Here is a 17,839-nt window from a genome sequence, read left to right on the forward strand (position 1 = left end):
CATTTACCATCTCCTCTACTTCATTGATTCTTCTTCTAAATCCCTCCATTGTATGTTTCATTTCAGATACTGTATTTTTCAAAGTTTCTCTTCTTGAAGTCCTCCCTGAGGTCTTGAATATTTTTCTGTAGCTCCATGAGCATGTTTACAATTTTTATTTTGAAATCTTTATCAAGAAGATTGGTGATTTCAGTTTCACTGAACCCTCTTTCTGGTGTTTGAGGGATTTTGGTTTGTACAAGATTATTCTGCCTTTTCATATTTCTAATGATTACTATGGAATAACAACTTTGTGTAGGCTGCACCCTCTAGTGCCCAGAAGCTCTACTTTCTGGAGCTGCTGAGTACCTGCAGCAATGGTGGGGATCACAGGCAAGCAGAACCAGCTTGTGCCAGGAGGAAAGAGCTCTCTCCTGCCTTCCAGGCTGTAGCGCCTGCCTCCACTGTCAGGTCCAGTGGTCCGAGTGTGCAGGGTAAAGCCTCTGTCCTATGCCTCTGTAGCTGCCATAGGTGGAGCCGCCCTCTGGCTGGCCTGCCGCGATGGCAGGGGCATCAGGTGTGCAGACTGGTTTCTGCTGGGAGGAAGGAGTGGCAGGTTGTGTATCACGGTGGGGGACCCTGGGGCTGCGTTGCCAACCAGGGCGATGGAGTGCCTGAAGCTCCTGAGAGCTCCTAACATGCTGGTCTGAGTGTGCCAGGATGATTTTGTCTATGTGCCCTTCCTCCTGAGCTGCAAGCTCTGTGTAATCTTTGCCCCTTTAGCAGCCCTCTCACTGTTGGGAAGCCTTTCAAAGTGCCCACCTTTCTTTTGTTCCAGGGGGGGCAGTTGTGGGTACCTGTTCTCCACAAGTGACTGGAATCTCAGTCTCTCCAAGTAATCCACCCATCTTTGTTTTCTAACCCCACTAATTTCCAGAGCACCATGTAATGTGGGTTCATGCTCCTGGAGCAAGTCTCCAGGGCTAGGTGTTCAGCAGTCCTGGGCTTCTACTCCTTCCCTGCCCCATTTCTGTTTTCCCTGCCTGTGGTCTAGGGTGCATGGAGGGCTTGCTACTTCACTGTTTTCTGTGAGGTCCTTTTCTCCAGGTGTAGGCCATCTGTTCTGCAGTCTTTGGGTTGCTTTTTCAGGATTACTTGTATTTGCTGTATTTTTGTGTTTTATGTGATTTTGGGAGGAGGTTTCTGTCTTACTTCTCATGCCACCATCTTTTTCCATCAACAATATATTTTTTTAAGTAGTATTTAGCACTTCATAGAATCTTAAAAATTATATTACTGTTAATTTCAAACATTAATTACTAATACCTCACAGTTTGTCTTTACAAATAAATGGCAATAGACAAAGCTTTAAGAGTTTTCCTTAAATCCAGGCAATCTCAGGTAGAAAAGGGCTAGGTCAGGGACAGAAGTATGGGAGTAGAGGGAACTGTTTGCAGGTGGGAAGAAAAGGGTTCATTGATTTCCAGCACTGTTTCTTATCTGTTTGCTGGTGCCTCACACTATTTTAATAGGAGATGGACTCTTTAGTCCACAAAGATGACTTAAATTCAAGTATCCCTGGGAAAATTGCAAAAATGGCAAACCCTTTTGTGCCTAGATAGAAATGACTGATGCCATCAACTTCGTTAGAAGTAGGAAAATTATATAAAAAGGATAGAATCTGGGAGAGAGGGTACAGAAAGGATAGAAATGTCAAAGGACAACTTCAGGGTTTAATCTATGTCATCAATTAGTCCAGGGCCAGCTTCCCTGGTCCACATCATAGAAACTGGGTCCAGGTCAGTGACTCTGAGCATAGGTCCTTTTTCTAAAGCACTTAGAGATCTCTTCAAAATTCCCAAGCCCAGATACTATCACTTACTGATTCCCCAAATTTAGGAGGATGGGAAAAGGTTGTGACAAAGTTCTCCAGGCAATTCTAACAGTCACTGATTTATAAACCCTTCGAAGGCTTCCAGGGCTTGCAGTGGAGAAGGTCAATAAACATTCATCTCACAGTGACCTCATTTTAGTCTCTTTGGAGTAGAGGTTCTCAGCAGGGGCTATCCATCCGCACCCTGCGAGGCTGTAAAGTGGCTCCTGATGCTGCTGCTCCCGGTCCAGGACAATCCTTGGTCACAGGCATTTGGCTTGCTGGAAATGTAGACTCTCAAGCCCCTAGCCCAGACCTGGCAAATGGGAATCTGCCCCTTAACAATATCCCTGAGCAGTATGTATTCCTGACAAAGTCAGCAGTTCTCAGTCCTCTGGTATCAGGACAGCCTGCCATGCTCTAGAGGGCTGTGAGGATGTCACAAGGAGCTGGTCACTATCAATTTATTTAGGTTAAGAATGGTTTACCTAACTAGGCACATACACATTGTTTTAGAGGGTATGATATTTACATGTATGAGACGGTCACTCATTGCCTGTGATATGCTGTCTTAATTAGGAGAAGGGGAAACTGCAGCTAGTCTGGAGCTGAACACAGTGTCGATAAGCCACTGGGAATATATGTACACTCTAGTGTGCAGACTCTGTGCACACACATGCACCCATGCACACACCCACTTCACCCCACCCCCCTTGCCACCAAGCTTAAAGGGATGATGACTACTCTCTGAGGCTTTGCTAGGACTTATTTTCCCATCTCTGAGACAAGCTCATTGCAAAGAAGATGGGTTGCTTCACCTGAAAACTTATCCAGTTCTCTGCTCCCCAAGTTCCCTGGCCTTCAGGAAACATGAATTTTCCAATGTAACCAGACTCTTCAGAGTATGAGAACCAAGTTCACATGGTACTTCTGGCATTGGTTTATACTGTGGGTTTGAAGTGCCTAGTTGTATTCATCCACATATCAGATTTCTAAAATGTATCTGTAGGCTGGTAGGGAATTTAGCCATGGGATTCATTCTTTGAGCCAGCCAGTGAAGTTCTGTCCTTGGCCCTGAAAGGCAAGCACATGTGAGCACTGCCTTTTCCCATGACAGCTTTGCAATGGTAAGTCTCATTCAGAATTCTAATGCCAAGTATACTGTAAGCAAAAATGCTCTTAAGGAGCTTCACATGCGGGTCATGTCACCCCAGGGCTGGGGTGTGAGGGGGGGACAGGAGCGTTTTCCCCTGTGAGCCCTGGGAATGACCCCAGGCTCCTCCGCACATGCATTCCCCACGCCACTAGCAGCCTTTGTTCTTAGCCTTCCTCTCCAGATACTAGACATTTCCTTCATATGGCCAGTATTTGTTCAGCCCTTACATATGGCCGCAGAGGTCTGGGTTCTAGAATTAGTATAGATGAAACTGGCAGGTCCCTGAGAACACAGGACTTACAGGCGATGGAGAACAGAGATATTTAACAAGCCAGTGGGATGTACACGCAACCATCTCTTTTCTCTCATAGAGAAAATCATGGGCTTAGTGATGGTAGACTTGCACTTAAGTGTTTGTTCATTTGTACAATAGGAGTATTCATACCCACTTTTCTTACCTTATAGGTGTTCTGGGGAACAAAAATTACAATGGGAAACATTTAGTAAACTGTAAATCACTATACACATTTTATGCATTATTCTTTTTTTTGAGAGAAAACAGGCATTAAAATTTAGGGTCGTGTTCAGATAGTATTACAACATTTTCCCTCCCCAAATTCTTTCAAATCAAATCCTAGTTTTGCCCCACTCTATTAAGAAGATACTTGTCCCTTAATACAAGCTTTCTTCTAGAACTCCAGATTTGTTTTCCTCCTGATGGGTATGATGATGTCAGACTGTCACACAGAAGTGACCCTTTTAGTCACTTTCAGATTAAATCATATCATGAAATTCAGAGCGCCCCAGCTCATGAGGGGAAGAGGGTGAACGTATCCCTACCTGCCATATAGCTGCTGCCCGTGCGGCCATCGGAACGTGGAGAGAGACGGCCTGTGCTTATGCGCAGGGCTGGAGGAAGGGGCAGGAACTGAGGTTCCAAAATATTTTCTAAAGAAATGAAACCCAACCAGTATTTGTGAAGGTTGTACAATACGTTATGCTTGATGTTTACAGGTGATTTAACAGTGAGAGCCGGGCCATAAATGAGGCTATGATTCCCTGGGAGAGACCCCTTCAGATGGCCCAACTGAAGATCAGGATCAGAGTGAGTCACCAAAAACCGATATCCTTAGGGCAGGTTTAAGCAGCTATTACAGCTCAAATGCAGGGGGGAAACAGGAAAGTTTATAAGAGGTGGGAAGGGCTCAGGTTGGCTCCCAATTACAGGGGACCTGACCACGTGACCTGAGGGGACCCCCGGGGGAGGCCTGCAGAGCAGACCAGTGGCAGAGCGGTGAGTGAGGATGGCCTCTCAGGTCCTGCATGGTGACTGGCCAGCAGAGTTTCTGGTGGGGTTTACCGGAAAGTCAGGTCTATAACTTTTCTACTGCCCAGTTTATAACACTCCTCCAATTCTGCAGTAAGCAGACAGAGAACCTGTGCATTTCTGTCTGGTAAAGTGTGATGCTGAGTACATTTCCAAATGAATACTGCCCACAGCCACCCAGTGCAGCGGTGAGAAATGGGTGCCGAGTAGGTCTCAGATGCGGCCTCTGGTTCCACAGGCCTGGTGTTTGGCAGCCCTGCGATAAAGGAAGTTTGAGGAGCACTGCTAGGGAGCATGACTTAAAAGATGGGCTTAAAAAAGAGAAGGAAGAACAAGAAATTGATGTTCACTGGAGTGAGAGGAATTTATTTAGAAGGATCATGGGACTCCTGGGAACACTGTGACCAAGAAAGCCAATTGCAAATTAGCTAGTCATTAAGATTTTCTCAAATAAAAAACTTATTTTTATACCTTATGCAGGCCTTTGATCATACCAGTGTTTAAAAAGCTGTTAGGGAGGAAGAAGTGAGGTGGTCTGCTCTGCCAGGGTCAACAAATGAACTTTGATGTGATTACATCAATGATAGAGCCATTGCTCAACCAAACAAGTTCAGAAAAAAAATTAGAGATAATTTTCATATTTGACTTCTAGTAGCGAGCCACGAGCTCTACCTTTCTAGAATAAGAATCTAAACATCTGAGTAGCTCACTGATTTATTTTATGCTTTCAAACTCAACATATTTCTTGCTCCCGAGGTTTGCCCCTACCAGCAAGACAGTACGGATCCTTGGAGAGAATCATATCTTACAAAGATTACATTTTAGTTTCACTTAATTTCCTGGTGAAAGTGGATGATGGACCTTCCAGGAAAGGCCCACAATATAATTTTGGTGTCAAATCAAACTGAGTATCATGCCAGTCCTCACATCCACTGTCTATTAGGAAAAAGTATTGTTTTCCTTAAATTGCGCTTGTAAACCAGCATCATTATTCAAAATGAGATATAATCATTGTTGGCTCAATAGCTGTCAAACTGTAAATTAAATTTAATTAAATTCAACTGAACAAGCATTACTAAGCCTATTATTTTTCAAAGTATTATACCAAGGATTGTAAAAATAATAAGAGAAGGTAAATGAGAAGAAAGACCTGAACAGGACCTAACTTCTCAGGGGCAGTGTTAACTTTGCTCAGAATCTGTTTAACAACCTCAGAAGCCAGATGCTCAAGTGTCCTCCCCTTTGGTAGTACTTTACCCTCGCCTGTGGCTTTATAGGTTTCTTCAGTGTGCCTCCCATTCCCTACATCCCAGCCACACCCCTGGCCCAGGCCTTCCCCGCCTTCACGCCTTCTGCTCAGGATCTGTAGCAAGCCCCCTTCCACCCATCCCGTTCCCAGGTGCATGGACATGGTCTGGGGGACAGGTCAGCGTGTGGGATGAAGAGGCCCTAGATGGGCACTGCGCAGGACAGGTTACCCCTAGGTATCTTGAGTGGTGTCAGGAATATAAGAAGCATATCTCTTGTAAAAAGAAAAATCTTCAGAAGTCAGTAGGAAATACTGATGAGGAAACGTCCACCGGCAGGAAGCCAAGGTCCCCACAGGTGACCTCCTGACCCTCCTTTGTGCTTCTCACAACCCCAGCCCCTCTTTCTCCAGGCCCCGCAGGAGGGGCCATTGTGACGCAGACCTTGGGAGGCTCAGTGTGGTTCAGACAGCACTTGGCCCCTGACGCTTCAGCACTGACAGCCGGTACCTGCCTAACACTCACACGGGTGTAGCCCAGCAGCATGGAGGGGTCAACCCCTGAGGCCTCTGACCGAGGCAGCACAGAGCGGCCGGATCAGCACCCCTCCTCGGTGCCCGGGTACACGGCTCCGGGGTACATTTCAGGGGCTCCTAGGATGTGCCTGCGTGGTCTGTTGGCATTCTCTCCGTGTCCAGGTTCTGCTCTCGGCTTGGGCCCCAAACAAGTGGCTTCCACACAGACCTTGGTGCAGAGCTGCGCAGGAGCAAGCAGAGCTGTGAACGGTGGCTGTGGCCACATTCCAATGGTTTCTTCCTCGAATTCTCCTTCTGGCTTTTCAGCCATGTTGAACTTGAAAATTAAAGTGCGTTGTACTTGATCTCACATGGAAATGTCTTATTTTTCTGAGAACCTAAGGCTACTCGGCCAGGTGCCATTATCAGCCTCCCAACAGGTGCAGTGTCTGCATGCTTGCTTCTCCATGACGGGGACAGAGAGCCTGTCACCATGGCACTTGGCGACCGTTTGCAAGTCAGAAGTGGAGCTCTCAGTCCCTGACTTTGTCTGGTGGCTATGCCAGGCACGGCTTGGTCCACATGTTGGGTGAGCTAGGGCAGACAAAACTGCACCATTCTCAGAAAATGTAGATACAGGAAATGAGGCCCTGAATCTTTAAGATCTTATGTATTAAAGTAGTTAAAGGGATGAAGCGGCTTTAATTAAACCCATATCACAAGCACTGACTTTAGAATCATTGCTTTTCTGCACCAGAAGTTTGCTCTGATTGAGGCAGTTTTCGTCACAGGCTTGGGTGCCCCGGAGCAGCTTTTCCACCGCCATGCTGCACGGGCACCTGTACGAGGGTCTGTGCCTCGCTGCTGTCACCAGCTTCTCCACAGGGATCTTTGGGAACACTGCATTCCAGTGCAATGTCCTTTCCTTTATTCGAAACAAGTGTCCAGAGTGACCAACATCAGGAACGAAAATGTGTGCCCCAAACACTTGGAACAGCACAAAGATAATCATGCTCCAAGGGTCTGCCATCTGCCACCACTTCTCCAACCAAATGTTCCTGTTCTTCCTCCAGCTCCTGATGGAAAGAGTCCTTCTTCCTCTTTTAGATATGTGTCTCTTTGGGGATCATTTCTCCTGCCTGAGTTTTTACTATAAACTTTATTTCTTCATCCAAGGTTCTAAGTGTCATTATCTGTAACACAGATATCCATGCTCTTGGACAGTGTGGTAAGCAGGTTCCTAAGGCACGGGCCCTCCCCACAGACTCCTGGTCCACAGTGTGCATATACGCCAACACGGACCCAGGGCCTGCTGTGAAGGGATTTTACAAATATAATTAAGGTCTCGAATCAGTTGACCTTAAAATAGGGAGATTTTTCTGGTAGGCTGAAATAAATCCTTTAAAAGCAAAGAGTTTTCTCTGGCTGGCCACAGAAGAGGAAGTCAGAGAGACACAGTGCCTGGCATGCAGGTAAACGTCTATGTGCTGGCATATAGCCGATAGCCAGTTCCCCCTCCAGATAACCCCGAGCCCTGGTGAGGACCACAGACACAGCTGGCACTGGATTCAGCATGTGAGGCCCTGAGTGGAGGTCCAGTCAAGCTGCACTGGATTTCTGACCCACAGAGATGTAAGATAGTAAGCGTGTGTGATTTGTTTTGCAGTGATGGAAAACTGGAACAGGCAGCCCAATCTGCTTGCATGAAGGTGAGGTGGAGGGGAGCGATATGCTGGCCTGCTACTTTGAAGAAAATTAGATGGGATACCAGCACTTACTTCTAAAACCTACCCAACAGCTACTCCTGCAGCACAAGGCTCATTACCAGGCTGGTGAGGACAGAATCAGGGGCAGCATGCTCATTACAGAGCATGTATTCAGGGTTTACCACACAGACAGCACTCATCTGGGTTAATTCCACAGTGACAGAGAAAACTAGGGAAATAGGTGCACAAGAAATCCTGACAGAAGTTCAGAGATATTACCAACAAAAGCATGTGTTCTAACTTTAGATTATAACTGGATGAAGGATCCTTTCAAAAAGCGTCATTTCCTAGAGGAAAGATATTTGAGAAACTCTGAAAGCCCAGATGCAAATGTATACCTTTTCTCCTCTTTTCCTTTTAAACAAAATTAAGTTTTAGTTGATGGGACAGAAAGGAAATTTAGGCTGTGACCAGAACCATGATACAGTGTGGGACCGGTAGGTGTGGGTGTGGGGAGGGTGGCCTTGTCTCCTTATGTCCATTCCCACTATTAAACAGCAGGAAATTGAGATTCTGATTTACGTCTCTCGGTGCCTTCTGTTGTGTCTGAACTTGAGGCTGTGTTACTTTGAATCCAAAGTAGTTTCTGAAGATCTGCTGACATGATAGAGTTTCTGGGTTATTAACCATGTCAATGCTGACTGAGGAAATAATGTCCTAGGAGGAAATAGTTATTTGTTTAAAATAAAGGCTGATATGTTGCCATTTCACACGTTTATAACTGGCATTTAGGGCATTTATTTTTGTGAAAAGTTACCAGGAAACCTGAAGCTAATGTTGGTCAGAAAGCATTATTGGGAATATTATTTGTATTCTACATTCTGTCCTATTCCTCCTAGAAAATAAAATAGCTGATTTGCTGTTTCCTAATTTTCAGAGATAGTCACTCTTGTATTGCGTTAGTGACGAGCATTCACGGTGTGGGGATGGAGGGGACAGGGCTCAACGATGGACGGTGAGGGAAGCAGCTGACTTGGAAACAGATCCCATGGAGAAAAGCTGAAGGAATAAGGAATCTTTTGCCTGAGGAAAAAAGAGGGGGGTTGTATAACTCTTCTTTTATAGCAGAGGCTAGTACATGTTTTTGTGGACCAAGAGGTACCACTATATTGTGTAGTAATATTTTGGCATATATGTGAGAGAAAGGAAATTTCCACAACATTTTTACTGATTAAATTTAGAAATATAATAGTAGTCATTTTTTTAAATGGTCTGCCAATGAGAGGACTGGCACTTCTGAGGGGCTGACATTCTGCGTAACTGTGGTCACAGCTTGGTTCTCCACTTCCAAATCCATTACATGTGTAACACTATTCTTAGTTCACAGTCTACACAAAAACAGGCGCTGGGCTACATTTTAGTCCATAGGCCAGTTTTCTGTCTCTTATAGGGAGACTTTCTAGAATACAGGGAGCCAGTTATTCTCAGCATCCATCAGGAATTGCATTAAAGGGGGTGGACATGACCATTGGTGACAGGGACCACAGCTCTCTGCGGGAGACCACCAACAAAGTGGGCCAGGGCTGCGGGGAAGTAAATATGGGGAATTAACTAGCCTTTCCAATGTCTGGATTTAGATAAAAGATAAATCTGAAAACCTAAAAACCCCATGCTATCAACAGACAACATTTATTTTTTTCTAGGTGATGACGTTGTAAGTATCAGTTATTGTTTTTTCCTTCATTATAGGATTTTAAAGCTTAGTTTTGTCAATACACAAAAATTAATTTTACCATAAATAAGGTCTGGGCCTGAAAATAAACAAGCTCTCAGTGAAGGTCCATCGCTTCCCATGAAGTAAACACTATATGAGTTTCCAATGAAGTGACATACTTACTAATATATTACCTGGATTTTTTCATTTCTTCTATTGTAAGGGTAAATCTCCATGGTAAGATACATGACTTAGAGTGGATTAGGTTCCACTGCAAACAAAAGCGATCTTCCCCTGATACAGGGCTGTATCTTCAATGCTGACTGATAGCATGTCACATAAACACTGAGCTCCCCATTATCTTTCTAAAAGGCAGGCTCCACCTTTGATTAAGATCAGCCAGGCCCAACTGTGTGAGCATCATGAGATACTAACATCGCGAAGGTCATGTTTGTCAGAAAGGAAAACTCAGTGGACACATACACTATTTGCATTTAACACTTCTGACCAGGTGGAAACAACTTAAAAAAGCAGCTCGATTTTAGCAGAACATTTAAAATATGCTTATTTTTCTTCCTTAAAGCTTAATTTTGCTTAGCTTATATAGAATGTAATGTTTTTCCCATCTGGAAATGTATGAAATTTCTAAGATACATTGTAGGGCAAATAACATTTCTCTGCATAATGTCTGCTAATTCTTTCAGAATTAGGCTCAGTCACAATAGAAACTGGTCACAGGGATGAAAGTATAGTATGCAGAATACAGCCAATGATTCTGTAACATCTTTCTATGTTGACAGACAGTAACTGCACTCATTGGGGTGAAGATTTAATAATGTAAATAACTCAATCACTATGTTGTATATTGAAACCAATATAATATTGTATATCAAGTATACTTCAATAAAAAATATATACAATAAAAAACCCATGAGGTATCACCTCACATCAGTCTGAATGGCTAATATCAACAAAACAAGAAATACAGGGTGCAGGCAAGGCTGTGGGAAAGGGGCCCTCCTGCCCTGTTGGTGGGGGTGCCAACGGGTGCAGCCACTGTGGAGAGCAGTGTGGGGGTTCCTCAGAATCTGAAATCACCATGTGACCCACCATCCACTTCTGGGAATTTACCTGAAGAAAACAAAATCACTAATTTGAAAAGATATATGCATCCCTATGTTAGTCACAGCATTATTTACAGTGGCCAAGATATGGAAGCAACCTGAGTGTCCACTGACAGTTGAATGGATAAAGAAGAGGTGTACATATGCACAACGGAATATTCCTCAGTACTGTAAGAAAACTGCCATTTATGACAACACAGATGGACCCAGAGGGCATTATACTCAGTGAAATAAACCAGATGGAGAAAGACAAGTACTATATTTCGCTTATTTGTGGAATCTAAAAACATAACAAAATGAATAAAATAGCAGTAGACTCACAGACACTGCGAAGTGACGGGTGGTTCCTGTGGGGAGGGGGAAGGGGATAAAGGGGCACAAAAATTCTCCATTATAATATAAGTTGGTCATGGGCATGGAAGTGCAGCTGGAGAATAGAGCCAACAGCTCTGTGACATCTCCCTGTGCTGACAGATAGTAACCGCACTAGTCGGGGTGAGGATTTAATAATGTGGGTAACTGGTGCACCACTGTGCTGCATACTGGAAACTGATGTAATACTGTGTATCAACTATACTTCAATTAAAAAAAAAGAATCAGTCCAGATAGCTCCTCTCCTCTCTCAGCGGCCCTCCCACCCAGGACAGGACCCTATTTCCTGGGATCCCACAGCCAGGGCCCAAATTCCTCTCTACAGTCCCACGCCAGTTAGGCACGTCCATCTAAAAGCCCATCTACCTAACTGCACCTGGGACTGTCAGGCAGGGTGGCGCCTGCCTACCGCGGCCCTGTGTCTGGTCCCCAGCATGTGCTGTGCTGGGTGCAGGCCGCCCTCCAGCAAGTGGCTTGTTCCCCACAAGCTCACTAAACAAAGGGGTAAACGGCAGGTCTGAGCTGTTTGTACCTGGGGATGGACTATCGCTGGCTTCCCTACTGCTCTCCAAGGGCACTGTGAGGACAGCACCACTCTGGGTGCAGGACACGGATGGGGCCAGACGGGAAGAGGGGAAGCAGAAGCCCAGACAGCAGGGGGGACGCAGGGCCGGCTCGGAAGTTAGGGTCTCGGCAGCACTGGCTGTGGGCCTGCCAGGTGCCCGGCCCTTCGCTCCCCCTGCGCCCTCCCCACCTTCCCTCTCCTTCTCAGTCACTTAGCTTTTCGTTCACCCTGACCCTTTTGGAAGGACTTTTCCAGACGCCCATCTCTGCTCAGAGCAGCCTAAGGAAGGCTCTGCTCGGCAGGGCTTGAAGGAAACAGAGTACCCGTTCCCGTCCCTGCTCGTCCCCCCTCCGCGGGGTGCTCGGGGCCCCTCCGCGGGGGCGTGTCCCGGTCCTCTGACGCCTGTCCTGGAGAAGAGCCCTGAGCCAGCTGGCGAGGACTGCACGCGTGGCTACAGCCTGCTGGGCACTGCTGCCTCACTGCTTTCGGGTTTTGGATCGTTCCGGCATCCTGCGGAATCTCTGACATGTGGCCAACCTGTTTTTTATCCCCTTCTCTCCTGTCCCAAACTTCAACCCCTTTCGTAGCCACTCCCGCGGGCGAGGAGCTGGAGGAGTAGCTGCCCACTGACCATCCCGTTCCCGCAGGCATGACTGCTGAGCCGCGGGGTCCCAGAAACAGCTGCCAGGGGCGCTGGGAGTCCGGGATGCGGAGGTGGTGGGTTTACCCGCTGCCAGGTCTAAGCCCCATGCTGGTCATTCCAGACCCATGTGTATGTCACGAGGACAGTATGGTTTCCATTTTCTTAATTTATCCAATGTTAATTAGATAATAACAGCTATTAATTTTTTATAGCAGTTTTCAAAAAAGAAAAGATAAAGTTCGTATCCATGAACTGTGAAGCAATTTTTTTCTGACCAAACGGATGTGGTAATTCTGCAGAAGCATTGCCCAGCAGGGAGGGTGTGTGTGAAGCTGCCCACGGAGATCGATGATCTGGCTTTAAGATTTGGGAAGAAGCCAGAGCAAGTTCCTTTGTTTCTTTAAGCATTGCCTCTTCTCTTCCTACGTCTGATGTAGGTAAATGTAGCTCAAACTATGATAAGAAGAGCTAATTTTGTAGTTTCAGAAAGAGATTTAAATGTTTTCCAGAAGCTTATAAACATTTTCCTGTACTTGTAAAGGAAATATAAATATGAGGAGGAATTAATGTTTAATGTGTTATAAAGTTCTTGGAAACCGTTTGGTGGTCCTGAATTTACAATACTGCGGAAAGAGGAAAGAAGTTTCCATCCAGACATAAACCATCCTGGGAACAGGTCATGCGAGGTCCAGTGGCTCATCCACCAGGGCTGTGGTGGTGAGGAGCAGTCAGCGCTTCCTGGGGCCACTAAGCTGCCTTTTGGGTAGCACAACACTGGATTTTTGGTCATGTAAACATATTTTTATCAATACTTGCAAGAAAATCTGTTTTCAGTAAACTGAGAAACAAATGTAAATGACAAGATTCAGGAGGTGATTGGGCCAAACAACTGGCATACTTACGGTTGCATTTCTTCTGGACAAACCTCAGCTTGCAGGCCGTTCTGTAGGTGGAGAGGCGGATCCGGTCCAGGTCTTGCGCCCCTGGGGGAACGTACACGGATGTCAAACAGCTCTGCCATAAGCCATGCACTCAGCGTGCTTCTTATTTCTGTTAGAATATAAATACGTTTATAACTTGAACAGGTCTGCCCCTAGTCCTCAGATTCCAGGAGAAGAGAGCACCATGTCTGAGAACAATCCAGTCAAGCTGTCATGCACAGCCAGGTGACAGCAGACAGGAATGCCATCAGTCATCCACAAGGGACAGCAACCAGCTGTGAGTGCACTGAACACTGGTGTGTCCCACATGTGACCTGAGGCCAGTTGCTTTCAAAGCCTCAGGTTTCTCATCCAGAAGGTGGGGGATGTAGTTGCTGTGAGGGTAATAAAGGTGTGACTATGCCTGGAGTGCCCAGGCCTTGTGCTCACCCAGCAAGTGCCAGGTGAGCACCCACTATGATTCCTCATTCTGTCCTGCATACCTGCCTCTACTTCCATGGCCCCATCATGTCGCCTCACTGCTACCCCATGGCCTGCTGTGCCCCCTGCCCACTGCCCCACGGCCCTGGGAGGGCCACCTGTTTCATCTGAGCTCCTGGTGATGCTCCCTGGATGGGCTGATCTCTGGGCTGTTTATAGAACACAGAAGACTTTCAACAAATGTCTGTTCTTCTCCACTTCTAAATATTTGACTTTCTCCAAGCCCATGTTTATGGTTTGTAACAGATTCAAAGGCACAGAGCTATCTTCTGACCTGCACTGACCTTTCTTGGGGCCAGAGGAGTGCTACATGAATGCTTCAGAACACAAGAGTCAGGACAGCAAGGAAATGAGTGGGCTCAGAAGAAATCATACTAGGAAGCTGACTCAGCGCATCCTAATGAGAGAGCAGGTGTCCCTCAACTCAAACTGATCCTTTGATTCACTTAAAACTACTGTCAGTTCTCCTGTTACTATATGGTTTTGTGAGGCAGATCACTGAACATTCATTCTTATGAGAGTTTATTGCTTGACCAACAGGCTCATTGACACTGGACGTCTGGAGATCAGAGGTAGGACTTACCCTCACCGTGCAGGAATTCTCTTAGTCATGTTCTCTAGATGGACATCTGGGTGATGGCCACATAGGGTTATTTTCAATGGTAGGATGTGAACAAAAATGAGCCTTGGAGTCAGTGACCTTAAGCTTTCACTTCCTCATCGTGTGAACTTTGACAGGTCTTGACTTGGCATCTGATTTCTTCACATATGAAATGGGGATAGAAATATCAAGTCTGCCAGCTGGTGACCTCTGCAGCTGGTACACAGTGGGCGCTTAATACACGGGATCCCTTAAAAGGTTTCCTGGGCCATTTCTGAGCAATGATCAGCGGTAGAAATGTCTTCTTATATCTGAGCTTTGATTTGCCTCCCATAACTTCAGTCTGCCTGTGCTAGCTGACTTCTGGAGCCCCATGATCTTTCTCCCTGCTGGTGGATGGTTCACTTCTCAAACCCTGCGAAGCAGCTACCATGACCCCTGTGAGCACCTCTGGGCCATCTGAAGGTCATGCACACTGTGGCACGTAAAGTCTAGCTGAGCAGGTAGCTTCTCCTCGACTTTCTAAGGTTCAGGACATCCAGCCCCATGGCCACTTCAAGCACTACATCCACTGTAGAGCACAGAACCCAATAGGGCTTCAAAACATGGTCACTATTTTTATTCTCATTATCACCAGACATGGTTTTGAGACTCTTAACCATCTAGTCACCCTGCTCTAGGGCTGGCTAATATTTTCTTGAAATAAGATACACAAAATTAAGCCAAATAGCACAGCTATTGCCTCACCTGGATAGACTATATAGAAAGCAATTATTACAACCTTGTTAAGGACACTTACTAAATCAACTTTTTAAATAGATAGCTCATTCTTCTGGCTCTTATTAAGCTTTCAACTCATTAAAAAACTGATTTTAAGAATCATATGTAATTATATTAAGTCAGATCTTTCATATTTTCCATTTAAATGCTTATTTGGGAGCTACAGGTAGGAAGGTAGTCTTTTTTTATCTTTGTCTCCTGTCTCTAAGCTTTCATGTCTTCTGTGAATCTGACAGGATCCCCTGGGAAATGAGCTCTCTGGGGTGCTGAGGAGCCAGAGGGGTGCCTGAACCCTAACTCTGCCTTTTCCTGGGATGAGAAGTATTTTTACTGATGCTGAGTTTAGCTCAACAATCAGGAGAGTCTCTGTATCTTTAAAAGAAGACATTAGGGACATATATTATTTGTGTAAGCTCTTCAAGAATAGCAATTTAAACGCCAGGTATAAAAGGGCTGTGATGTAGCACACAACTAAATTCCCTAGTTCCTGCCAGATCGTATTCTCTGAGAACAGAGCATCTCCCTCTCATGCAGGACCCAGGCGCAATTTGGCAAAGGCGCATCTCTCTGGGGTGCAGTAAAGAAGGACGCAGAGATGATGCTCAGCTGGCTTCTGGAGGTCTGCCAGTGTCTCCTGCTGGTGAAGTTCTTCCCGGCTGAGGGCATGTGGTGAGAGAGGAATTCAGGCTTTTGGACACAGCACATGAGCTTGCACAGACACGGCGAGGGGCACAGGACCCATAATGGGCTCTGGGACCCAGAAAGCTGAGTGCGGTCTGGGGATGAGTGATTAGGGCTAGACAGGAATACTGTTTGCTCTACTTCTGCTCTACAGAGGAGTGCTACATGAAGTAGAGCTTCTTTGGCTATACACTGGAAACTTTCTATAATAAAAATTTAAAGCTAATTCATTGAAGGCAATTAGATGCTCTGACACCATTTCCTCAAAGCTCTCATATTCCTGCCACAGTTGGAGAGAAGTGGTGAACATGAATGCAACGACGCAGTTGGGAAATTCTGATGGATCACATTGTTTTCTCCTGCAAATCCAGTCTTTCCTTCCAAGATTTTCCCTCCTCGCTTCCTTCTACTCTTTCTCACTCTCCCTCCCTCCATTCCTCCCACTTTCTCCCCTTACATTCATCCACCTCTCCAGCCATCCAACGAATCAGCCCTACTTAATTTTTGGCTTTGGCATCATCACAGTCTGAGTAGCCTCATGCAGAGCAAGACCTCGCCTGAGCTCTTTTCCATGCTTGGTAGTTGCCAGGATGCACGTGTGTGTGCGACAGAGGGGTGTGAAGGCACACGGAGGTCAGTGACGGGCAGTAGGAGGAGCAGGTCTGTAGGTGGGTGAAAGTGAAAAGTTCAGCTTTGGCCTTCAGAGTTTGGGTCACTTGTGGGATGTCCAAGTGGAGATATCCAGGGGCAGCTGCATATATGGACATGGAACTCCTTCCGACTATGGAATACATTCCAGGCATTATTAACCAACATAAAACATGGCAGTGCACCCTGACAGGGCCAAGGCTGGGAATATTTTTGCAGTAGGAGACTGTGTACAAGAAGGTATTCCTCACTGTGCAAAATGAGGCACAACCTGGGAACAGGAGCTCCTCCCTGTCTCTGAACAGTGTCCAGATGTTTGGTGGTAGTCCAGGGACTGCATGGCTCCAGGAATATGGAAAGTGGTGAGGACCTCAGCTTCTCTGTGCCAAGCACTATCAGCAACTAACCGTGTGGCCTGCAAGGTGCTGCATCAGTGGATGCCCTGACAGCAAGATGGCAAGGCTGGAAGGGACACGGAGTTTACACGCTGTCCATTCTGCATAGGCTGGCTCGTGGGAGAATGGAAGGTGGTTTTGGGCTCCTTGAACACTTAGAGCTGTATGATAATGTGAAGCCTTGGACAGAAAGTCAAATAGCATATGGGGAGAACTGGTTAGGAACAAAACTCTGGTAAAATCTGACTTCAGGGGGTCTGGAGGGCACTAAGAGATAGAAAAAGAGAAGTACGGTGGTCCAAAAAAGCAGAAGACAAGACTAGGGTGGTGGCATAAGAGGATTTCCAGGATGGTGACCATGGCACCACCATCGTACAGGGCTGAGAGCACAGAAATGAAGACAAAGAAATAGCACTGTGCCCGCCAGGGCCCACGGTGTGCCCTGTGAAATCATGCTGACGTTTTGTTCCAGCCATGTGCCTCTGACTGCGGTCAGCTTCCAGAGAAGCTGCCTGCCTTCAGATAATCTGACGGTGTTTGCTGTGTTCCTACACCTGCCTTCCTGCGGTTTCCAGCCCTGCCTCTGCTTGGAGGCCAGGGTATCAAAAGGTCGGTTTTCCCCGTGACCTACCTCACGTTTTTAGGCAGCCTTGTTTTGAAAGAGTGTTTTCTAATGACTTTCCTTTCATTAAAACCCAACTATCCTGTGCTCTGTGGGTTTTTTAATCAACACTGATTCAGCACCTAAGGTGAATGGATTAAAGGTAAGGGTCTAGGGTTTGTCCCAAAGGAGCAGCTCACGACAGTGAATGACATGCCATGTTCACAAGTACGCATCATAGAAGGCAGAGTAAATGTGCTCTGAGAGCAGAAAAACAAAGGAGGCCAGTTTAATTCCAAGAACAGACCAGGTGTGCTGCTAATGGCCAGTCTGGTAAACATATCTGATGGCTGAGAAGGCCAAGGTGAGAATGACATTCACATCTGACCAGAGCCTTTCCAGCTTTAACCCTCGGTGCTAAATAAACCGGTAATTAAAGCATTTTACTGAAGAGGATTTTTGGTTAAGGGCAACTTGCCCAGACCTTCTTT

The 17,839-nt window shown here is 46.1% G+C and overlaps 1 protein-coding gene across 15 annotated transcripts in view; it reads right to left on the reverse strand.

Moving 5' to 3' along the window:
• DTNA (dystrobrevin alpha) overlaps nucleotides 1–17,839 on the reverse strand; it is a 333,077-nt gene that overhangs the window by 99,065 nt on the left and 216,173 nt on the right. For all 15 annotated transcript variants that reach the window (XR_008998277.1, XR_008998276.1, XM_057503964.1 and 12 more), the window contains one exon: nucleotides 13,124–13,204. Coding sequence is in view for 13 of the 15 variants with exons in the window: in XM_057503964.1 (XP_057359947.1) it covers nucleotides 13,124–13,204 (81 nt within the window). In the remaining 2 variants the exon portion in view is untranslated. The remainder of the gene's footprint in view (nucleotides 1–13,123; nucleotides 13,205–17,839) is intronic.

The sequence above is a fragment of the Manis pentadactyla genome, chromosome 6, assembly GCF_030020395.1.
Source record: "Manis pentadactyla isolate mManPen7 chromosome 6, mManPen7.hap1, whole genome shotgun sequence".
NCBI lineage: Eukaryota > Metazoa > Chordata > Mammalia > Pholidota > Manidae > Manis > Manis pentadactyla.